Source organism: Plectropomus leopardus, chromosome 19, assembly GCF_008729295.1.
Source record: "Plectropomus leopardus isolate mb chromosome 19, YSFRI_Pleo_2.0, whole genome shotgun sequence".
NCBI classification, from domain to species: Eukaryota; Metazoa; Chordata; class Actinopteri; order Perciformes; family Serranidae; genus Plectropomus; species Plectropomus leopardus.
This window is the reverse complement of record NC_056481.1, coordinates 17,673,642-17,698,114: the sequence shown is the minus strand read 5'-3', so window position 1 is coordinate 17,698,114 and position 24,473 is coordinate 17,673,642. Positions and strand designations below refer to the sequence as shown.

At 37.8% G+C, this 24,473-nt stretch overlaps 2 protein-coding genes across 3 annotated transcripts; one reads left to right on the top strand and one right to left on the bottom strand.

Annotated features, from left to right (window-relative positions):
* Window positions 1–1,148: 1,148 nt before the first annotated feature.
* On the top strand, window positions 1,149–10,173 carry luc7l (LUC7-like (S. cerevisiae)). 2 transcript variants are annotated; one of them, XM_042507895.1, is made up of 11 exons: window positions 1,333–1,351; window positions 3,059–3,129; window positions 3,448–4,366; window positions 4,534–4,632; window positions 5,769–5,879; window positions 5,995–6,138; window positions 6,255–6,431; window positions 7,176–7,264; window positions 7,363–7,392; window positions 7,772–7,933; window positions 8,881–10,173. In XM_042507895.1, the coding sequence occupies exons 3-11, from the start codon at window positions 4,193–4,195 to the stop codon at window positions 8,999–9,001; spliced, it is 1,107 nt and encodes a 368-aa protein (XP_042363829.1). In that variant the 5' UTR covers window positions 1,333–1,351; window positions 3,059–3,129; window positions 3,448–4,192; the 3' UTR covers window positions 9,002–10,173. The 2 variants fall into 2 exon arrangements, with proteins under 2 accessions (XP_042363831.1, XP_042363829.1); XM_042507897.1 differs by lacking the exon at window positions 3,059–3,129 and having other exon boundaries at window positions 1,149–1,351; window positions 4,272–4,366.
* Window positions 10,174–10,353: 180 nt separating this feature from the next.
* On the bottom strand, window positions 10,354–24,354 carry LOC121958779 (epidermal growth factor receptor kinase substrate 8-like protein 1). Its single transcript, XM_042507898.1, has 19 exons — window positions 24,265–24,354; window positions 22,267–22,302; window positions 22,011–22,169; window positions 21,434–21,583; window positions 21,241–21,317; window positions 19,605–19,717; window positions 19,300–19,355; window positions 19,081–19,210; window positions 18,899–18,987; window positions 18,433–18,507; window positions 16,885–17,063; window positions 15,827–15,971; window positions 15,127–15,179; window positions 14,934–15,042; window positions 14,708–14,833; window positions 14,438–14,591; window positions 13,383–13,548; window positions 12,966–13,098; window positions 10,354–10,694 (listed from the first exon to the last, which is right to left on the bottom strand). Exons 2-19 carry the CDS (start codon window positions 22,294–22,296, stop codon window positions 10,608–10,610), a joined length of 2,031 nt encoding a protein of 676 aa, XP_042363832.1. The 5' UTR covers window positions 22,297–22,302; window positions 24,265–24,354; the 3' UTR covers window positions 10,354–10,607.
* Between the last annotated feature and the right edge of the window lie 119 nt (window positions 24,355–24,473).

Genomic DNA, 24,473 nt, shown 5'->3' with positions numbered 1-24,473 from the left:
AAAAAATTGCATAAAAATAACCAGCGGTGGAACTAGTGTAACTAATGGGGGAGAAAAAAAAATTGATGGGTGAAAAAAAAAATCGCAAAATTATTGCGAGATCTCGCAATAATTTTGCGAGATCTCGCAAAAGTTCGTCCTTATTTTTTTTTACCCATCAATTTTTTTTTCTTCCCATGTCCCTTAAGGGGCTCCGTAGTAACTAAGTACATTTATTGAATCGATGTGCGTAAGTACAAATTTAATGTACTTGCACTTTACTTAAATATTTTCTTTTCGTGTCATTTTATACTTTTACTGTACTATATTTCGGAGGTAAATATTTTACTTTTTACTTCACTACATGTATCTGAATTCTTTAGTTCGTTTAAAAAATAAGGTTTTTGCAGAAACATTACAAGAGGTTCTTATGAAATATAATAACCAAATAGTTTTGTTCTTTTTTTTCACAAATACAGCCACAACGATTAGTTGGTAAATCAGTCAGTCAGCGGAAATTAACTGGCAACCATTTTGATATAGATAGATATAGATATGTCTTTTTCAGTTTTTTATATAAAATTTTGAGTTTGCGTTTTGGGAGATTTTTTTTTTTTTTTTTGCCCCATTCATAGACTGTAGTCTATGGTCCCATTCTAAAAATGATTTCGAGGGGTTTTGTGTATTATTATTATTATTATTTTCTTCTTGTTGTTGGTGTTATTATTATCAGTACTTTAGTTGTTGTTGTTTTTTTTTTTTTTTTATTTTCTGCATTGGAAACTTTTACTTTTAATACTTTAAGTACTTTTCCTTAGTGTACATACTTACTTTTACTTAAATTACATTGTCAATGTCGGACTTTTATTTGTGATAGAGTGTTTTTATAGTATGGTATTAGTACTTTCACATAAGTAAAGGATCTGAATACTTCTTCCACCACGGGACATAAGTAAATAGGGACGAAAGCTCGCGAGTATGTGCTGCCTGAGAGGCCTAGATCAGGGCAAAGAGTTTTATTTTATAACTTCAAGCCGCTCTGATTGGTGGAGTCGCTCGTTCTTGGACGTTTTGATTGGTTCATTTCATACCAGCAGCCCGCCCTTCAGCGTCAGCTCAACGGAACTTTCAAATAGGGCCTGTCGTCATTTCCTTAATATAAATCGGAAACTGGCGAGTAAACGAAATAGAGGAAAGCGGCGAGAGGTGATGCTCGGAAGACTAAATTATCAAATAATTTAACAAAAACATTAAGGAGCTGTTTTCAGTTGCTTACTTTTATATAGCGCTGTCGACGGAAGACCCACAACAATGTCTGCCCAAGCTCAAATGAGAGCTTTGCTCGACCAGCTAATGGGAACAGCGAGGGACGGTGAGTTGCCGTAGCATGCTAGCTGAGCTAGCTAGCTAGCCAAGATGGAGCCACTGCTGCGGCTGGCTTGTGTTGGTGTGTGATGGACAGACCTGCATGAATGGATATATTACTGCAGAGGGCTGTGTAAGATACAGTAACGCTAGATTAAAGAAGCCATTACGGATTAACATTTGGTTTTAATGTTTGTATCCATTTTGGTTAATTGTAATTCAAATGATCACGTTTTTAGTTTCGCCTTTAACGTTTCCACTTTTAGCGTTCACTATATTCTTGGCTAGCAGCTAAGGTAGCTAACGCTACCATGCTACCTAGCAGTGAACAGTTTACATATATTTATCATTGACATGAATTAAATTCTATTATGTAAGTGGATAACGTTATGTCCATCGTGCCTAATTCATAACACGTAAAGGATAACGTCCAACGTTTTTTAAGGGTTTCGCATAACGTTAGGCCTACCAGCTGCTACTTAACTAGCCGTACTGCTAGCGTCAGAGTGGGAAAGGTGCCTGTGGTGAATGTAGAAACACTAGTAAAGGTCCTGTATTCATAATCTTACTTAACAGAGTTCCCACAGTCATGGGGAAACTGTAAAAGACATGGAAATTCCCAATCACATTCCCCAGGCCTAAAAAAAGGTAATGGAATAAGTAGAAAGTATTGAAAGTTTTGGAAAAGTCTTGAGTTATATTGTTTTTCATTAATCTCATGTGGATAACTACCCACGAAATACACCATAATGGAAAATTTAATTTCTGAAGCTCTCCACATATTATCCGTCACGTGTGACATTTGTTTACCATCACATTCCCATTGTTTTCATTTTTCCCACATATTTTGTCTTTCACTTCATGCATGCCAGTTGAAATTATATTATGTTTGAATAGAGTTTGAATCCGAAAAACAACAGGCAAGTAAGAAAACAAAAGAAAAATATTATGGGTCTTTGTAAAGTTTAAAAAAGAAAAATTGAAATTTTATCCATTAAAAAGTGATGGGAACCCTGACTCAAGTATGGCAAATGGGTGTCAATATAAAGTTTCAGAAAGAAAATAACAGCATAAAATGAGGTAGCATGAAAAAAATCAAGCGAGGTAAAAGTACATCAAGATTTTACTTAACAGTTTTATATAAATACAGTTTGTAATTTTGTCTTATTGGGTTGTGAAAGAGTCTGCATTAAGTAGAACATACTGTGTACATGTGCTCTTGCCTGTTTTTTTAATAAATAATAATTCATTTAAAAATGATGTGTATGGGACCTAGCCCGTGTAATGAAGCTGACAAATGCATATTTATTAAAAACATTGTAATTATTTACCATTTCTGTTATTCTGAAAATGGAGTTAATGGTATCCCTGTCCTCATGAACACTTGATTTGCGAAAATACAATTATAGTAATTGCTTTCAGCCATTTGGATACAAACATTAACCGTTAACTCAGCTGTAAGGTCAATTTCATATGGGCAGAAATTAAAGCTTAATGCCCCTGACAATTTATAAACCAGAGATTCATCCTGACAGTTGATTGAATGGAACTACAGATGTTCTTTTTATAAATTGATCATTCAATCGAAACAGAGAAAGTGAAAATGTGTTGTGAGCGTGTGGGTGTTTGTGTGATGAGATTGATATCAAATTCTTCCCATACATTTGTTGCATACAAACTGAACAATTGTGGCCCCTTTATTTTATTCATTAAGGTTCAGTGTATCTTTGCCAGCCTACAACAATCTGCAAAGGAGTTGCAGAAAAGCCTCATGTTCATCGAGCCGTGAGTCACACATAATTTTTAAAGCTGTTATGATGAATATCCAAACCATTTGTTTGCCTTCCGGAAGTTATTGTAGCTTTTTTTTAATTCACACAAATGGGTATATCTTCAGTGGCACTAGAATTACAATTTGGAGTAGAATTATGCAGTTTGAGCTAAGACGTCTGGTCGCGCAGAATCCAAACGACAAGTTCTCAGTATTCATTGAGACGTCTGTTTTCAGAAGGCAATTTTTGCAATCATCGAAGAAGAAAAAAAAAACTTTGCACACATCATTTACAATCTGACTTGTGTATGACTCCCAACTTCTTACTACAGGTATGGGCAAGAAAACTGTTCCCATTTATACTTTTCTACAGCGGGTTTAAAATTCTGCAGCTGAGGTCTTGAAGATGCAGAAGGGTACAGTATGTGGTGCAGAACGCAGTGTGTATAAACTAATTTTTTCCTTGGATTTCTTTTGTATTTTTGTTTTGTATTTCTTTTCAATGTTTCATATTTGTTAAAGGCTTGGCTGGAACATTTGTCTGAAATGTTTACAGTTCTTATCACAGCCTTGATAGCAGTCTTTCCCGTAGAGTCATATGCTTTGAAATGTAATGAACACTTGAAACTTATGGTAGCTCTGTTCACACGAGTTAATTGATACAATGATTTCATAGTCACTTACCTGTGTTGTGCCCCTATTATCTTTATCTCAGAATGCCCCACATTTAAGGAGTGGGCATTGAGCCTTATCTCAAGTTAAACTGAGCTGAGGCTCTGAAATCGTCCTATGTTTTTTTATTGAGACTTGGGTAAGGTAAGCACAAAGAATAACAGGAAGTGCCATATAAATGCAGAGCGAGCCACATCTAACTTCTTTTTTCTTTACACAGAAAAACATAATAAATGTAGTCCAGCAGAGGCACAATATTTATTTATGTTAAAATATATTGTTATACCCTTGACAATCAGAAATAAAACAGTTGGTTTTCACTCGTTTAGGTGGGCACATAATCATTGTATGCAGTTTTAGTGACACATATCTGCCCATTGTAATGTTTTGCAATCACAGTAATGTATGTTAAACACTGGATATCTCGCCCTTGATAACAAATATGTGAGGTCTTTCTCATTGGTTGTTTTTTGGACTGTTTCAGGGGATGAGACGCGACAGAGGGTCAAGTTCACTGATGATCGAGTCTGCAAAAGTCATCTTCTAAACTGCTGTCCGCATGACATCCTGTCTGGAACTGTAAGTGGCCTAAATTTTAAGTGTAATGACCGAAATTATTTCAGCATCTTTTTCACAGGATAATAGTAAAATGCTGAAAAATAGAGAGAAAAAACTGTGCAATAAGGATAATCTGAAAGCGTTTGATATGTGAGTTTGATACATGTCTGCTTGTGTTTTGGTGACAGCGTATGGACCTGGGGGAGTGCACCAAGATCCATGACCTGGCACTTCGGGCAGATTATGAAATTGCTTCCAAGGAAAGAGATCTGTTCTTCGAGCTTGACGTAAGTGATGTCCTACCATAAATATTACAGTTGAGATTATAGAATCGTGTAGTAAAACACAGGTTAACTGAGGGGGTAGCTGGCTTTGAAGTCGCAGTGATATACTTACTATAGCTTTTAGTATTAACGTCAAGTGGTAAGCAGCCAGTGACAGTAGTGTCAGATCCCATCATGTAACACGACCACATTAACTGCACTTTTTCTAAATCCAAACTTGAATTGTTATATACGACAACTAACTATTTTTAGTAGCCCTGTAAAAATATACTTTTTGTTGCATTTGTGGAGAAATAGCTTGTGGCTCATTTTTCTCCCCTAATGATGCTTTTCTTAATACCACTGAGTTGCAGCCACAATACAACCTCAGTTTTAGGCCAACTGTAAAAGACATGTACTGTAAAAGGAGTTTGCTCACTGTGATCTGGATCAGTGGATATATATATGCGGTGTTGACTAGGGCTGTACCTGACTCAGAATTATGCCAGTCGAATCAGATTTGGCAATTCAATACAAATATTTAACAATTAATTTTTTATTTTTCCATAGAAAGTTTGAAAGTTTTAACGGCTCTGTGGGGCATTTGGTGTTACAGCAGAATTCACATAATACAGTAAACAAGCCAACTGCGCTAATGACGGATCACAAATGTGCAACAACATCTTTTGCCGACCCTAGATTGTAAATAAAAGGCAGAGACTGAACCACAAGTTTCTGAGCAAAAGAGAGAAGATGTTATCTCAGAGCCTTAGGGTGCAGCGTCTCTCTCCCATCATGCCGCTGCATCTCGTCCCTGGCAGCTTGTACCAAAGAGTGTTGAGAAACTCCCAGAAGTACACCGCACAGCACACTGACTACTAAAAAAATTAATAAAAAGAACCGCTCGACTTGAAGCAGTGTCAATCCACTGAGGAGTCTCTGACTGATGAATCAAATCGTTTAAGGGGCAGACAATAAATTACCTCACCTCAGGTTCCCCCATAACCTTTATTGGGAGCACTTTATGTCTGTTACACTCAATCAGATGATTATTGAATACCATTGAATCCCTATTAAAGGTTTTCCTATAAGCTTATGTATACAAATCTACCAAGTTACATACTTACATCTGTTTTTTGTTAACTGTCTCACTCCCAAAGGCGGTGGATCACCTGGAGACGTTCATTGCCGACTGCGACCGGAGGACAGAGCTGGCCAAGAAGCGCCTGGCTGAGACCCAGGAAGAGATCAGTGCTGAGGTGGCAGCAAAGGTGAGTAACAAAAGATATGTGAACCCAGACATTGACTGTGTTTGCACGAACACTAATATTCCACTATAATTCGATCATAGTAGATGTAAATTGTGTTGTTTGTGCTGTTTCGCAGGCAGAGAAGGTTCATGAGCTGAATGAGGAAATAGGTAAACTCCTGGCTAAGGCTGAGCAACTCGGAGCTGAAGGCAACGTGGATGAGGCCCAGAAGGTCCTGCAGGAAGTGGAGAAAGTCCGCACTAGGAAGAAGGATGCAGAGGTGAGGAAAGAGTACTTATGCAGTACTTCCTGAAAGATGTGGTGCTTTTTCTATAAACTAATGATTTAATTTAATCCTTTCAATGCAACTCTTTTTGCTGTAATCTCTCCCCTCAGGAAGAGTACAGAAACTCTATGCCGGCCTCCAGCTTCCAGCAACAGAAGCTTCGTGTGTGTGAGGTGTGCTCCGCTTACCTGGGTCTCCATGACAATGACCGTCGTTTGGCCGACCATTTTGGTGGGAAGCTTCACCTGGGCTTCATCCAGATCAGAGAGAAACTGGACCAACTAAAGGTACGTGCCAACCTGTCCCATCCTGTACACTACAAACACATTACTACAATCTATACATTTACTTCCATCTTGTAATGAGTTCACTAAAGCATGCAGACAACAAAAAGGTTAGGTGCTGACCAAGAGATGATACAAGACAAGAAAAACACAGTTAGTACACTGGGCTATGCTCCCATGAATATTTAACATTATTACCACCGAGGTGACGTTTCGAGCTACATGCTCTTCATCAGACAAGTAAACAATGCAGACACACCCTCAATTACTATTACAGCAGGTCACCTGATAGGTCACCTGATAGGTAACCTGGTACTCAGTAGGCCCCTATTCATTATTACATAAATACAAAAACATCAGTAGATAACAACTTAACAAAATGTGGATAAGACATTTGACGACCAGCAAAAAAGTAAGATGAAAATCTAAAAATGTGTATATACACACATGCAGGTAAATATAAATATCTTCGTATATACATATAGCCCCAGTGTACAGTGCCAGAAAATCACTAGAAAAAAAATGTGAATAGCACTAGTTTCAGATAAAAACCTAGAGTTGATCAGAATAACCTGAAGATCCTGTGAAAAGATCTGTTTGTCACAGTAAATGACATTTAAAGTCATCAGAACAACCTGAAAACATAAAGGTCTGAAAACAAAGGGGAAAAAAGTTCCCAAACTGTCTCAAGGTTTGGATAAATATAGCTTCTCCTCTAATTTTATTTTTTTTTTATATTTTGATCAGAAAACTGTGGTTGACAAGCAGGAGAAAAGGAACCAGGAACGCTTGAAGAGACGAGAAGAGCGGGAGAAAGAGGAAAGGATGAAGAAGAGGTGAGTGCGGATATTTAAAATCCTTGTCACATCTATAGAAGCTCTTTTGTATAAAATGTATGTTTAAACTTATGATTTTGCCTCTGCTTATTTCACAGGACCAGATCACGGAGCAGAGAGCATAGAAGGTAAGAAATAGGCTTTTCACACTGTATTTTGTAGTGAACATGTACAGCACAGCAACCCTAAGTTGAAGTATTTTTTATATTTTGCACAATGAATGAATATTACACACATCGAATAATTGTATTTTATGTCTCCATCTGCTGGTGGGCCATCATGATAGGAGTCTGCATACTATGATGTTACTTCCACTACAGAAGAGACTCGATGATCACTAACATTAGATAAGAAAAAAAGTGTATGTATCGGTGCTGGTTTACGACCGAATGAGTTTTTATATATCAGCATATTGGACATTGGCATCTGTAGTTGTCCGTAGTCGTTCTGATAAGAGACAATCTAAGGTAAATTATGACTCAAGTGTTGTGTGTCATTTCTCGTCAGATCTCGTTCTCGTGACCGCAGAAGGAGGCGCTCACGCTCCACATCACGAGACAGGCGCCGCTCGCGCTCACGCTCCAGGGAGAGGAGAAGGAGGCATCGCAGCCGATCCCGCTCTCGCAGCCGAGGACACCGCCACAGCCACGAGCAGAGCTCCAGACACAAGTAAATACACCAAGTCCAACACAACGTGTCACCAAATACTGATTTATTGTTTTTAAAAATTGCATCTTTGAGACACAGTGTTGCCTCATCTAACAAACTGCTGTTTCACATGTGATCGCATCAGTCAGCAGTCAACACTGCACAATGATGCACCTCAGCGCCATCGATATTTTGACACAAGCGTTGAAGTTAAAGTGTGTATAGTCTCTTGAGCTGATATATAAAGAATGAGTAGGATGTTGCACTCATGTGGTCCAAATGTTATATGAACTGTTTTCCATCTTGTTGGAGCTTATGATATTCAGGTTTCCCACAGTCATGAAAAACATGGAAAAATCAGGGAATTTCACAATCACATCTTCAGACCTGGAAAAGTTATGGACTAAGTAAAACTCATTGAGAGTTTTTGAAAAGTTATTGAATTATTAAAAATTTGAAAACTGAGAAAATTAGCATGATTTCTTTAAAAGAAATGTGAAGATGGCAATGAGCAGTGTATAAGAAGAAATGGCCCATAAAATAGCAAGAAATTAGCAAAAAGGACAAGAAAATTCTCCAAAAAAAGTAAAACAAACAATGAAACGACACGGAAAAACACTTTAAAAATGTTAATTCTCCAACATAATTTTAAATATATAAATATACATAATTATGATTTTAAATATAGTAAGTTAGTTAGTTAAAAATCATTTCAACTTTTGGAAAAGTCATGGAATTTGGTAGTGTGTAGCGAAACTGTCACAGTAATCTTGCGGATAACCTTCCACATAATTTAACACAAAGGAAAATATATTTTCTGAAGCTGTTAATGTGTGACAGTGTTTTGTTTACCGTCACTTACGTTTGCATGAAAAGTTTTGAAATCTTGGAAATGTCTGGGAACCCTTGAATGTTGCTTTTTAAGAGTACACAGTCACTGAATATCTCGTACGGTCTCTTCCCTCCAGGTCGTCCAGGGACCGAGAGCGCTCATCCAGAGACAGGTCACGGGAGCGAGACAGGAGGGACGGCATGAACGGCAGGTCGGACTCCCGCCGGGCAGACGACAGGGACATGGGGGACCTCTGAAGACCAAACTCCATCCATCACGACACACAAACCTCCTCCTGTCTCTCTCACCCGTCTGTCCATTTATAATAACCCAAATGTCACACACAGTCCTTGCCTTGCCCCCTTTGTTCTCCCGCCTGCCTCCTTTCTTTGCTTTGACAGTTATTGCAGCCGACCCAGAGTGTACACGTACCTGAAATATTGTATGGGCAAAATATTCTAGCATCCAGATATATCGAAGATTGAATTTGGATGGAGGGGATTAGTTACTGATTGGTAGTGGAGAGTATTGTTAATACCCACATCTGTGATTTGGTGGCTGTCTGTATCAATACATCCGATGTCTTGTTATGAATGACCCTACAATGATTCCAACAGAAAAAGCAAACATAAATGGACTTGTCTGCTGGACTGAAGCATAAATGATCCATGTTCTTTTATTACTAACTGATGGTCTTTTGATACTGAATCTGTCTGAATATCTTATATATCCGAACATGTATTGGGCCTACTGATTGTTGTGGTCTGAAAAGCTTTGTCCTATCAAAAATTTTTTTCACGTCATCTCCCTTTAAAGATTTAAATTTCACCAGCTGGTTGACTGCGGCTGTTATCGACAGCTCGAGTGCAGTTCATGAATGTCTGTCCACATTTTTAATTGTCCAGTACATAGTTTGCTAAAGCCCAGTTAAAGTTTTAGGAACCCAGTTCAAAACCAGAAGGTTTTAGAGTTGCGAGTGTTAGTATCAATCCGTTCCCCATTGTCCATTTTTTTTTAATTTTAAACAAATCAAGTTTTATTTTCTGCTGCCAGTATTGAAGAGAATCTGTTTGAGAGTTTGTGAGTAAATGCTTGTTTTGAATTGTGTTGGTGGCAAGTCTCTTTGTTGTATAATTTGTTTTCATCTTGATTTCTTTTATTTAAAATAAATGGTAACATCAGAGTTTGTCGGCATATGAAGCAGTAGGTTCACCGATGTTTGGAAATTTAATGCTATAACTGTACATAACTTTTATTTGTCTTTATTTTGGCCCAAGTTGGACAAAAGTCCTCCAAATACATATATATGAAAGCAAACAGATTTTAATGGATGCATTGCTTTACCTTATGTGTGAAGTCATAATCTGTTATGTTCTGCTGGATCTCTTTCTTTCATGTCTCGATTAAAAAAAACATCCCACCATTTTAATTTTTATTGTCTGCCAAGGTCTTGTCATTGTCAAGGCATGTTAATCACGGTGGAGTTATTAGACAAGTATTCTACAAATAAAGATAAATACATTTCATATAAGTTAGTCCTTACCTACTAAGTAGAGATGAGACCAGAAAACTATTCACATTGAAATCAATAAACATACATTACAAACGGTGTACTTTAAAATATTTAATCTGCATCTGCTTTCATTAAAAGCTCAAATTTCTGGTTCGCTGCCAAACACTTTGGTTTTAAGACAAAGTCACTACAGCATGATGGTGTTCACAGACAATGTTAGATGGTCACTGTCACATGTTTGTTTTCTGGTGAACAGAATGAATAATTCAGGAGTTCACTCTCAAGTGACAACAAAACCAGAAGAACACAATCCTTCATGTGAAACTCTTCCTGATGGAGACGCCCGCTGCTCACAACGTGCTGCTCTCCAGTTTCAGGTCCACCTTCTGCTTCTGTTTCTCCATGACGGCCTCCAACTCTGTGGCCCTTCTGGCATCCTGTAGAAAGCAAAACCAAATGAGGTCAGATGAAGGCAAAGGCTCATTATTCTGTGTGGTATATATATATATGTGTTATATATATATACCAATATATATATATATACACATACACTATTTAGCATCTTCAAGGACTCTGAAAAATGCTAAATAAGCCTGATGCATTACTATTATTATTATTCAGTATTTTCAGGATTTAAAATTATTCACAAAATACCATCGTGACAACAGTGGTGGAAATTAGTACACATTTGAGGTGCTTTGAGTATTTCTGTTCCCTGCTACTGTCTGCTTCTACTCTACTACATCCTAGGCAAATACGATGCAAATACTGTACTTTTTACTCCGCTACATACTACTTACTTGTCATATTCAGATTAACAATACAAAATAGAATTAAAAACTTTTTTTTAACTGGTTACCAGGGGAAAAAAATCACAAGCTACCCAGCAGCATGTAAAATAATGTATAAAATACATATAAAGACATTAAAATGATCTAACTAATTATCTATATAACTTTACTGGCTACAATATTGAAGTGATTAAAACACTGATGCATCAATACATTACTTTTACTTTTGGTACTTCAGTTTCTATATTTTTACTTAAGTAATATTTTCAATTTTTTAATGTGTAAAAGAGTATTTGTAAAGTGTAGTATTACTGAGTACTTCTTTTATTATTGTATGACAGAATCAAGTGACTCATGGCGGCATCAATAAATTGATTTAACTATCACAGCTCTGGCTATGAACTCGTTTTTCACTTTTCCTAGTGTTCTGCTCCTCTCTCTCTCTCTGTGTGTGTGTGTGTGTGTGTGTGTGTCTGTGTGTGTCTCTGGAGGGCGCGGCTGCTGCAACAAGCACCTGGCAGAACTTCACACATGCAACTCATCTCCTCCTCGTCAGCCTCAGTGTAAGGACTCAAGCTTCACCTTTACTCTGTCAGATTATTCTGTCGACTCTAGTGGTATTTATTGTTGGATGCACCATTTTATTTATAGTTTGAGTATTTTTTGTCTTAGTGTAATCAGTTGGATTTTCCAGTGCGCCTTTTTCTTTGTGTTCAGTTTTTGCCTCATGTCTGCACTCATCTACTTCCAGAACTCAGTTAGAAGGAAGTGCTCAGTCTGCCAGCCCTCTGCCATCCATCCTCAGCCTGCCTGTCTGCAGTCTCCATCAACTCCAGCTTCTGCTTTCTGCCAACAACCAGCTCAACAACAAATGCATTTAACTTTAATTCTGCCTTTGACTCCGATGTAGGGTCCAAAGTATTACAAGAAACCGTAGCATTGGTCAAAAACGAAGTGCAAAAAGAATTCACATTTCTGACATTCGGTAAATTATGTTGCTGGTAACCAAGAAATTATGCTGTGGCTTGTTTTTCAAGGCACCAGGTTGCGTTAGCAGAAAAAACTGAAATAAACACAGAATCAGTTCTCAAACAGTTCACTGGATTTTAGATTTTTTACATGTTTGATACTTGCTGTTATTACTATTTGTTACGTGCTGTAATTTCTGTTTAGTCAATGAAATTAATGCAAAAAATTAAGCATCAGTTTTGCAAACATAAAAAAAACATAGTTTAATCTGATTTTGAGAGAGATTTTGGTTTTTTCCTGTTGTCAAAACTTCTACATTTGTCCTGCTCTCTCCGCACATTCAAATATTGATCCCTCCTCAAATGCGTGTTGTGTCAACTAAATAATTTAGTCAGTGATACAAACAGGGGTGTATGGTGCAGCTTTAAAATGGCCTTAATTGTATTTTCATGCTTGCACACCTTGACTGACATGGCATTCCTTGTGCTGCATTCACACGCTTTTTTTTTTTTTTTAGATGTATTTCAACCTTTGAACTCTGAGCAAATTGGCATGATTTTTTTTTTCTCGTGGAAGATGGCAACAGGCATTGAGCAACTTGGAAATAAGTAGAAATAAGTAGAAAAATATTTTTTAAAAGATAAAGGGCAAATGTTAGTAGAACTATAATATCAAAATTATCAAAATTAAATATTTACAGAATTACAATTTTTAAGCACATTTCTTCTGGTAATTTCCTTGTTTTTATTTGTTTGTTTGTTTTACTTTCCAATTTTGCTGTCTTTGTATATTTTGGGGCAATTTTCTTTTACTTTTTTGTTTATTTATTTATTTATTTTACAAATTTCATGCTAATTTTTGGGTCATTTCCTCTTACACTGCTCATTGCCTTCCCATATTTTTGAGATAATCAAGCCTATTTTCCCAGGTTTCAGTGAGTTTATTTACCTCCAGCAGTGATTTCTGCACAGTTAGCTGGCTGTACACTCTGGCGCCCTCGTCTGGAATCACAGCTCGTAGCTCCTCCTTGTTGAGGGAGAAGAGCTGGGCACCTGTCAACACTCCCAAACATGACACTGTCCTGAGGGCCAGAAAACAAAAAAAATACCAAAGTCAGAATCAACACAATTAAAACTCTTTTTGAGCCTTGCATTACATTGAAAATATCCATCCTTAACTGGAAAATGTGCATTGATACAGAAAATCATCTGCATATTTTAGTTATTTACTTTTTCTATATATTTTTTTATGTATTTTCTTTAAAACTGCTTTGAGTGTTAAATTTTTAGGTCATATATTTTTATTAACAGATAACTACAAACTGGGAGTATTCCCAATGTGTAAACAACATGAGACAGCACTCACGGTTCACTGAAGCCCTTCCCTCTGAGCCACTCAGCTACCTCGTCTGGAGGAGAGTGGTAATCCAGAGGCACAGAGGTCTCCGAGGAGCGAGGGATGACCAGAGGTTTGTTCAGCTGAGCCTTTCCATTGGTCAGCCTTTGGAGCAGCTCGTCATTTATCTGCATGACTGCAAAGATAAAAAGTGACAAATGATGTAAGCTTAAACACAAACAACAAATACCTGTGTTATCACTGGATGATGTGCACAGAGGCGCTAAATACATTTGATAGTAATATCCCAGATTTTAAATGTGGACAATCCAAAGGAGCATTTTTCCACTGTGTTTGAGAATATAAAAGGATTTTTTAAAGTCCTGGGCAGAAGTAAAATATATGATGGAAAAGATTTTATGAATACAATTTACTATAGTGCCCAAGCTTTTCTTTGTAGGCTGTCCTCCAAAAGAACATAACAGAAAAAAAGTTAATATTTTTAAGTTTATGTCTGTTACAGGCAAAATGAAAAATGATCATCATAAATGGCTCAATGGACTGCCTGCATGTTTATCCTTAGTAAAATAAAAAATTTAAAAAATCCATTTTACTAATGGAAAACAAAAATTATTCTAACAAGTTTGAAGTCCTTGGAAAGTTCACCAGGTCAGCTGATTGAAATAATTTTAATATGCTCCTCTCTACAAAATCTTGCAATTTGCAGGACATTTCTCATGTCACTCATTACTCATTACCTTTATCCCCATGATTTAAAATAAAAAAAAACCCTCACAGGTTTAATGTGTAGCTTAGTGGTGCACCTGTTTTATTTTGGCCAGACTTTTTATACAATCCATAGTTTGTCTTTGTGATTTTAATTTCTGACTCACACAGTAACTGAGCCAGATATATATATATATATATATATTATATGTGTGTGTGTGTGTGTGTGTGTGTGTGTGTATATGTATGTGTGTGTGTGTATTATATATAGTCAAACCACCTCATATCAGCATTTATTTGACACACCCACACCTCCAACACAAACACACCCAGTTAAGTTTTTTTTGTTTGTTTTTTACCTTTTGAATCTGGGTCCTCTGTGGCAGGTATATGTTGGCTGTATGGCGGTAAGCTGCGTGGGCGCTGAGAAGGTTGGGTGAGGGCCTGAGGCAGAGTAGGAGGACTTGGTGGGACTACAGAGAAAGTCTTGGCGAGGGGAGGCGGAGCTGGAGCCTGAAGGAATGAGGAGCGGGGAGTAACATCACACTGGAATCCACGTTTTTACAGGTGAGAGAACATTGTGTCTTGTCTAATTCATGTGTGTGTGCATGTGTGTTTTTGTGTCTTACACGAGGGGGTGTGTGCGTGACGGGGCTGTCTATGTGAGTCAAGGGATCCAGGATGTTGAAGGGAACAAATCCAATCTGGTTGAAACGATTACGACACTTCCACCAGCGCTTGGACGATTCAACCACCTGTCAGATAGAGGAGTTGCTGTCAGCTGTCATGCTTGGTGATTGGTTCCTGAATGCACCATGAACATTTCTCACTGTGTGCTACTTTTTTTTTTTTTACCTCGAGTGTCTCCCCCTGCTGCACTGAGAGTTCACTACTGTTCCTGGCTATGAAGTCATAAGTGCAGCTGTACATCCTTTCAGACTCTGGTGGGAGTGAGCTGCTGTCTCTGAGAGGAAAGGAAACAGACATTGTTACCATACAGTCAGGGCGAAAACTGTGGCAGCTGATTTGCTTCTTCAAGATAACCTACGTTTCATCGCTGACACGAGATTCTGGAGGAGCAGCTGGCTCCTGCTGCTGCTGCTGTGGGTAAAACAAGATGGATATTTATGAATATAGACGCAGTTCAATTGAAAGAAGACAGTTCCGACATCAAACTGCTCAAACAAGATCCATAGATTATCTTGAGTAACCGGGCCATGATTTCTGAAAAGACACATTATTATTGAGTCTTGCAAATGTATTTTTTTGAGCACCACAAGCTGAGTGCCATCTACTTTCAGTACATTCGAGAAAAGGCATCCCTACAACAGATATCTCCAACACTCTTGCAGCGCTCACCAGAACAATCTAGCTTGATAAATGGCACTCCAGGAAAGAGTAAAAAAATAAATTTTTTGATTTTTGGGTGAACTGTCCCTTTAATAATTATAAAGCATGCCTTAAATTGTTAACAACACAAGAATGCAAGGCTATTTTAGAGCAAACAGTTTTCAATAAAAAGAACATCCACAACATACAGTTTTTGAAGCAACTTAAGCAACTCTACAACAAAGGGCAGCTGCAGTGATTATTGCACTTGATATTTATATATTATCGTGTGTCTGTTATTATGTTCAGCCCCTGTGTTGTGCTTTTACACACACATATTTTGAGTGCATCTCGCTCCTCTCTTCTGACACACACCGGAGGCGAGTGTTTAACCCATACCGTTTTCAGGTATTCCATACCTCTTGTTTTACTTGGAGGGCCTCATGTTTGTGCTGTGACTCGACCGGATCCTCCCAAACCTGCCCGTCTGCCCTAAAGGCTTCTGGCTTCCAACCATCCAAGAAGACAGGTGTGTAGGGAGCCACGGGCCCTCTGAGCTGAGAGCTGAGGGAGCACACAGAGTCACTGCATTAGTCCTTTTTGCACTTGGGTTTTACTTTACAGCGTGACCAAAACTATTATTTCTGATTAATAAAGTCCATCTTCCAATTTTTGGAAGTTGATATCAGTGCTTACATGTTGGGGTTGAAACTGCCAGCAGGGCCAAACCTAGACTTTTGGGGGGCCTTAAGCAGAATTCTATTTGGGGAGCCCCCATCACTGTAATGTGTTTATGTGGCACTGAGCCAACTTGTGTATGTGGTAAATATCAGTACTAATGTACAAATAAGCATGTAAAAACTAAAGTGAGACCTACTCACAGCAACACTATGAAAAAAAAGATCACAGTAAATACAATATATTACACCCTAAGCTTATAAGCAATATTTTATTTACAACAGAATCCTGGGAGTACTTGTTACTTAGGGGACGGTAAATTAATTATTAAGCCTATTTGAACTGTTCATTCTGTCTGTCTTTGAACTGATCGTTTTTTCAGTATTTGTTGGCAAAAAATGACATGAAATGTTGTCAGGAAGTTCCATTTTTATTTTGTTATTGTCTCCTGTGTTTTCTAGACCAGGGCATCCTAAGCAACCACTTATATCACTTAATAGGTAGCGCTATCTTTGGCTGCCAGCAGCCACTATTTTATTTTATTTTATTTGTCAATAATACATATCTTTTACATCAGACCATTTTTACACCTCATTGGCTGGATGTAAACATTCTTTACATTAAAAATTCCCATTTAACTTTCAAATAAATCAAATGTCATTGTAAGTTTTATGTTATGAGATGAGAATGAGCCGCCAATATTTGTTAATATGGCGAGAAGAAGTATAATAAATTATCCAAGGAGAGGCCAGGCAAAATAGAAGAAAACTTAATTTATGTCATGGTATCACTGTTACACTGGCAAGCCAAGTGATTGCTGATACTGACCGTTGGCAGCGTCCAGTTGGGACCCAGAGACGTCCACAGCTGCCTCTCCTCCTCGCTCAGGTTGTCTTGTAGCAGAGAGACAGCAGAGGTGCTCAGGGCCGGGCTGGACACTGAGGCTCCGAGAGCTGGTCCCCCTGTTGTTTTTACCATCTGCACACACACAGATAAGACAAAAACCAGAGTTAGAGGTCTGCAAAAACGATGTCTGATTGTGAAACTCTAACAACCACTGGTGCTTGAGAAAAAAAGCTGTTTCCATGCGGGTGTGCCAGTGTACACAAATCAAACAACCCGTTCCACCCTTTGATTCTCCTGGTGAGAACTGATTCATAACTCATTACATTATGTCATATCAAACATCAGCTGACACACCTGAAATTCCATATCTAATGCTTCACATTTTATTCTTAATGAGCGGGATACTCTATGATATGCAAATCTACAAGCACACATACAGTATGACTGGATATATTTCCAAAACTGTTGGAATTATTTCCTTAACAACTAATTTCTATATGTGTCCGCCAAAGCCAAATGCAATGTTAAGAAAAGTGAAAATTCATATATATCTGCCCCTTCATTTGTATCTACTTCAAAACTGAATGGGAATTTCCTCAGCCCATGCTTCCCCCTTCCACCAACTTTCATTAAATAATAATTCAATAATAACAATAATTTAAATAATGCTTATATATGAACTGCTTTTTTCCATTTTCTCCTGACTCGTGCTGTTGAGTTCTCCAGATTGCAATGCCAAGACTACTTCTACATTATTGTTGTGACTTTAATGCAAGGTCTTCGGATCTGCAAGCTCATTTAACCATCGAAATAAAGTATGTAAATGTTGTAAGAACTAATATTTTGTCATATAATTACAAATTTTACAGAAAGCCATAAATGACCTATTTTTGACAGCAGGAACAATAATAATCCAAAGCAGCAGTCAGGGGACAGCAATGTGGCCTTTCATGCAAACAGAAAATCCACTTCAAATCTAAAACAAATGTTGCACCGACTGTGTACCAAGAACACATACCTGCATACAAATACTGCCATGTAAAGCTGACCTAACAAATGCTGCATTTATCCAGGGTTTGGAGTTTCACTTTCGGCTATCACACAGGAACGGCCCTGTGTAAATACTGAGTGGAACTTGTAGTTTCTTTACTTAGCCAAACTGATGATTTTCATTGATAATGACATGTTGCATGACATATTTGGGTTTTTTTTACACTTGTGTTTAATACCAGCTCAGGGACAAATCTGCAACATCTATGATAAAACTTAATTACCATGTCTATAAGCGTTATCTACATCTTTGTTCCCTGTTCACCTGTTCCCATATAGTCAACAATATGACATCATGAGATTCATTTAAAGATATTTGTCATTTCCTGCGCAGGCTTGTTTTTATCTGTGCTGCTATAACAGACGAGGCCTCGTGTTTACAGCAATAGCAACAACAGGTGTTGCCCTTGCAAGCCCTGGCTGGTGGTGACTTAGAGGTTATAGCACTCACCATATCCAAAGGTTTGAATATATGGTGAACAAGCTCCTCTGACGAAGGATTGGAGATGGCTGACTTTAGACGAGCCTAGAAAGAAAGAAATGGAGGAATTTTACCATGTGGCACAGCAAGAATGACAAAAAGAGAGAGAGAAAAAAGAAATGTGACTGAATCAAGGTTATTTTAGTTAACTAATTCTAAGCTAAAAAAAATAAAATAGGTGTGATTTTTTTTATATCAAAATAAAAATAAAAATAAATTAAGAAGCTACTAACATAACAAACTAAACCAAACACAAATGTAAAGAAAATGTGTAGTTTTAATTTGCCAATTATTAATGAAACTGAAATGAGCAATAAAATAAAATAAAATAAAATAAAATAAAATAAAATAAAATAAAATAAAATAAAATAAAATATAACACTGAAAATAAAAACTGATGTAAAATACAAAAATATAATATGGACTGAATACACACCAGTAGGCTGAAGCAATACTTGAATTTCTGGAAGATATCAATGAATTCCTCCTCTGGTGGAGGACGGGCCTTTGCAGTGAGTAAATCTTCTGTTGTTCAAAAAATAAACCCAATCTTGTGTTATTTCAACAGGATATTCTTGAGGGTATAATCTGCAAAGAAATCCACCCATCTCTTTCTACCTTCAGCACTTTGCTTTTTGCTTTTCTTCTTTTTCTTCTTCCTCTGGTTCAGCACAGTTGCAGCCTCAGCAGTCTGCTGCAGTTTGGCCATGAAGCTCTCGATGTCATCGAAACAGTGATTGAGGATCCCCTGAGGATTGGAGAATCAGTTTATCATGCTGTTCAGAATATATGAATTAAGGTGAGTGAGAGGGCGCAAAGGTGATGGAGCAGACGTACCACTTCTCGCTCTGCTCGCAGGAAGGAGATATCAGGCCCGCCGTTCATGCCGTTCGCTGTTGTAGAAGAGAAGATTCAGTTCATCCATTTTCATTCATGGCCCTGCTTGCATTTGGAATCCCTGCCCCCTTTTACCCCTGAAACCCCCCCCCCTTTAAATACACACACACAAACACACAAAGCAATCTCTGTGCTCCTAAATACCTCTGTCGTGTCCTTTTCCCTTCCTCTTACCTTCTCATCATGTCAAATACTTTTAAAGTCACACACAAGCTTTCATGGGAAATATAGTCTTTTTTTCTTACCTCTGGGTCCAGGGTAAGGTGGAGGGTTCGGTGGTGGTGGATTTGGAGCATGTGGGATAGGGTGACTTGGGATTTCATAGGGGTCGATCACCTCTCCCCCACTCTGAGCGAGCCTAGAGGACGAGAGGAGAGTTTCAACACTGCGCCCTTCTCCTACAAAATACTGCAGGTGATGCTAACAGCTCTTCATGTTGATGGTGGCAGTGACCCATAAGTCAGCACAATCATAGGAAACACCCTGAACTCTTTGAAACCTGCAAGAAATTGCCTTAATTCCTTTCAAAAACATGGGAATAAGGCAATGAGCAACAAAAGAAGAAATGACGCAAAAATTAACAAGAAATTAGTAAAAAGTTCAAGAACATTACCTGAAAATAAGATTTAAAAAAAAGAAAGAAAATTCAAACAAGGCAAATGAGACTTGGGAAAAGTGCTTAAAAAAAGTAAATAATTCTATAAATCCACCAATTGCTTGCAATTTGTGAAACATTTCTTATTCAAGTTGCTCATTACCCCCCCCCACCCCCCACCCCATGTTTTTGAAATAAACACATCAGTTTGCTTAGGGTTCAAAAGGTTAAACACTTCAAACAAACACTTGTATTGAAGGACAGGCTCATCTTCAATGTGAAAGCCTCAAACGGATGCAGCCTCAGAGACAAACTGGAGGACATCTTTGATCAGTGAATGCAGCCAGACAGACACAGTCCTCCATCAATAGATATAACGTGATACCTCTGAAATTCAATCCCTCAGCCCTTATTGCACTCTGAAAGTACAGTAAACAGTCTGACTGTGCTTTCTCATGGCTGGAGCCTACATTGCACACAACACTGTCCCTCAAACTAAATTCTCCTTTTCAGCAAATCAGGCAGCAACTAGTCAGTTTCAACTGGAAAAGACAAAAAATCAGCCCAAACATGCATGTTGGCCCTCTCTCGTGAAATATTCCTAAGTGTGTTGATTCAAACTTCGCAGTCTCTTGGTTGTATCAACATTGAAATGCATAAATCCAGCTGTAGGTCCGTCTTACCACATATCTGTCCTTCACACGTCCTTTAAAGAGAAAATTGTCAAAGCAGGTAATCCGTTTAGGCCCCGAGCACACACACCGCCGCTGTCATCCGTCCTCTGCTCTCTCTTTCTCTCTGCTTTTGTCACAAAGGCCTTGTTATCTCTGTCACACCTTCCTAAGTTATGTGCAAACCTGTAAAACAGGTCTTTCTCTCTCTCAGCTGTTTACTCTGTCCTCTCTCTCTCTCTCTGTCTCTCTCTCTCAGACAGGTGGACAGTGCCAGCAGGCTGCTTTGATTCAGTGGAAAATATGATATACTGTTAGTAAAAAAGAGGGGAAATGCAAACAGTTTAATGGGACGTTGGTCTGAATGATATCTGTTTCTCTTTTGTTTGGCTGTCCTGCTATACAATATGAATGCAAACACACACACACACACACAGAGACACACTTTCCTCTGTTAAAACCACAATATGACATTGAAATTGGGCACTTATAATCTTGAATTGTCATTAGGAGCAAATTTCTAATGAGTTGTTATCAGTTTTAAAATCCTCCTAAAAGCCATTTTGATATTTTTCCACACATTTTGTTGCCTTGTGACCATGACATTCACTGTACCTGAGGGCATCAGGCACCTTCTTACTCCTGCTGGAACCCGAAACTGCGCGTGCGATGTCGTCACAGATTTTCTCTGCCTGTGACAATGGGAATCAGGAAGTGGCATCACTTGTAAAACCTGAACCGGGACCTACAATTCAAACTGACGCACTGAGTCAGACTGGGGAAGCTGTTAAGGTTTGTTATTACTCACCTTCACTGTCTCGCAGTTAAAGAAGTGAATGTCCGGTTTCTCCTGATCTGCGCTTTGGCAGACCAGGAGAAGGAGGGATGGGAAGTGTTTTTCTGTGTTAACTGCGTCACAGCGGTAGATGGATCTGAAAGAGTACCTCTCCAGCTCGTCCTGCACGAGTAGATGAAACTGAAGGTTTTTATGCATGCAATTATGAGTGGCATTTCTCAATAAGCCACTGTATTTTTTGTCCAGTATGTTGATCTTTTATAAGTTATGTGTTATTCTATTTGACCTTTCATGCATGCAACTTTTACCCTTGTACTTACCCTTGCAAAACTTAAATTTCAATCAATAAAGGATTATCTTATCTTATCTTATCTTATCTTATCTTAACTTATCTTATCTTATCTTATCTTATCTTATCTTATCTTATCTTATCTTATCTTATCTTATCTTTTCTTATTTTATCTTATCTTATCTTATCTTATCTTATCTTATCTTATCTTATCTTATCTTATCTAAATCTCATCTTTGTTCGTTTCAGTCATTCACAACAGACAGGCCTATTTGATGACCACAGTGCATTTGTTCTCACCTCGCTCTGTGTGTCTCGCAGATGGATGGCTTGTGCTCCAACATCCAGGAACATCTGTTGACTCCACAGCTTTTTGTTCTCAGCCAGGAAGGAGAGACGAGTCTGGGCTTCCTCCACGTTCTGCACATCCCCGTCCTGGAGGGAGAACGTCAGCAGGTGCTGCAGGCAGGGAGACAGAGGTAAAGGATGAAGAGGTGAGGAAAAGAGCATCTTTGAACTATCAGTCAGAGGACAAGGTGCAGCAGATGAGACTTACATTAACAAGATACCGCAAGATGTTTGTCATCCTGTCCTGGTGTGAGACAATGGAGAGGTTTAAGTTAGAGCAGCTTTTCATGAGTTTGCATCATAGAAGCCTGTTGTCATTAGTGTGATGAAAGAAAAAAAATCCAGTCAGTCATTATTATGAAAAACAAAATAATAGATTCAAATAATAGATTCACTCAAAATAAAGAGATTACAGCTCAACATATTGAGAAAGTTTCTCAAATAATGACTTTGTAGCTCAACGTAATGAGTTTGATTCAGAAAATAATGAGAAATACTCTCACCATTTGCGCTTGCTAACATTTCTCAATATTTTCAGACACATATTCATTATTTGAAACACAACCTTTTAATCTTGAGCTACTAACTCAAAATTTATAGAAAGTTTCACATTGTTTTGAGATACTTTAAGATACTAACTCAATATTTTGAGATAATTAGGTCAATATTTTGAGACAGGTTACTCATCATTTTAAGATAAGCGAGTCATTGTTTTGAGATACTAAATTATTACTCCAAGATAACTCATTTTTTTAGATACTGTATCATTATTTTGAGACAACTTATTATTTTTGAGATATTTTGTCATTATTTTGAGATAAGTAAATCATTCTTTTGAGAAGGTTTCTCATTAGTTTGAGATACCAATTCATTATTTTGTCATGCTAAGTTATTATTTTGAGATAAGCATCCTTAGTTATTATTTTTAAGATACGTAAGTCATTATTTTGAGGTACTAAATCATTATTCTAGGATAAGTGAATCATTAATTTTTGAAACAAAGGCATTATTTTTAAGATAAGTAATAAACTCATAATTTTGAGAACATGTCTCCTTATAATGAGGTATGAAGTCATTATTATGAGAAGGTTTATCATTATGACTAGGCAAAAATGGGCTTCCATAGCATCGAGAGAGGAGGGGACCAGGAAACATTTTGAGTGTAATTCGAAAGGGTTTTGTCAAAGGACCACTGATGCATTTACAGACAGTTCGACTGGTACTGATGATTTTGTTTTAAGGCATGCAGCAGCCTATTGCTAAACAAGTGTAACCCAGTAGGCTATCTCAGAAAGCAACATTCTTATTTCATGTTTCCCGTCTCCTATTTGAGCTCACGTCAACCTCTGCTTAGATAATGTGGGATTATGCTGTGTGAGTGAGTGAGCTGCCCAACCAGTCTGACGACAGTAATGTATCTTACCCTTCAATCTCTATGCTTTTCAGTGGTCAGTTATACTGGGATCACTGCTATCAAGAGAGCAACCCTCCAGTATCACTTGCGTTTCATTAAGGCTGGTTCCATTAAAAAAAAAGAAATGGCAGAAATGTTTGCCATCATCTTTGTGTTAAATAGCAGATCCAAATTGGTGTGATTAGTGTTGAATTAATGTAATAATAGAGTATTTCAAAGTAAAAGTCAGACTAAAAATGGCAATTTATGTACAGTATTCTTAAGTAGACATACAGTCTAATATCTTGACTGAATCCCTATATAAGGATTATTAAGAATCAACATCCCTGTGCAAAAAAGCTACAAAACTACTAAATCAACCACCGTCCATCACCCCACAAAACACATAATAATGTATCTACACTCCACTGCTTATATCTATATTTACAACACAATTTGGGTTTTTTTTGTCAGAATTTTGCAAAACTAATAAAAATGTACTTCAATAGAGACATGACAGGATGTTTTTGATTTCAGTAAATCGACATTAGTAATTTAAAATTCCATCAAACAAACAAAAATATTGAATTGGCAGCATCATTTTTCAGTAGCTTGACAAATGACTGCACTTTATTCATCATTAGTTGCATGACTGATATCAAGCATGTGACAAATTCCACTAAACATCGCTCAGTTCAGTTTCCGCCTCATGCTTAGTGTACATACCTCAATTGATTTAAGTTGTTTTTAAGTGTTACAATATCTGACTACAACAGAGATTAATAATTGGAAATGGATTTTTGATCAACTTACCGAGGTCAATGGGTATCCAATACTTAATTCCTGGTGTTAACAGCTGTGTGTCAACAGTGTGTTTACAGTGACAGAAGAACCTGTCCTGTGTCTCAGTGTAACTCCCTCTCCTCTCTTTGGTATTGAAAGCTTTTACAGAGCAGAGGTGTGTCACCTTGCGCCGTCCCGCCCAGTCAACTACTTCACCTTAGAGATAAAAATATTTACTC

Coding starts and splice junctions, on each gene's coding strand:
- luc7l (XM_042507895.1), top strand. CDS start 4,193: ATGTTAAACACTGGATATCTCGCCCTTGATAACAAATATGTGAGGTCT. Junction 5,880..5,994: donor GTGCTGAGGTGGCAGCAAAG/GTGAGTAACAAA, acceptor GCTGTTTCGCAG/GCAGAGAAGGTTCATGAGCT. Junction 6,432..7,175: donor AGAAACTGGACCAACTAAAG/GTACGTGCCAAC, acceptor TATTTTGATCAG/AAAACTGTGGTTGACAAGCA.
- LOC121958779 (XM_042507898.1), bottom strand. CDS start 22,296: ATGACAAACATCTTGCGGTATCTTGTTAAT. Junction 15,180..15,826: donor CCCTCCAAGTAAAACAAGAG/GTATGGAATACC, acceptor TTTTACCCACAG/CAGCAGCAGCAGGAGCCAGC. Junction 15,043..15,126: donor TCTCGTGTCAGCGATGAAAC/GTAGGTTATCTT, acceptor CTTTCCTCTCAG/AGACAGCAGCTCACTCCCAC.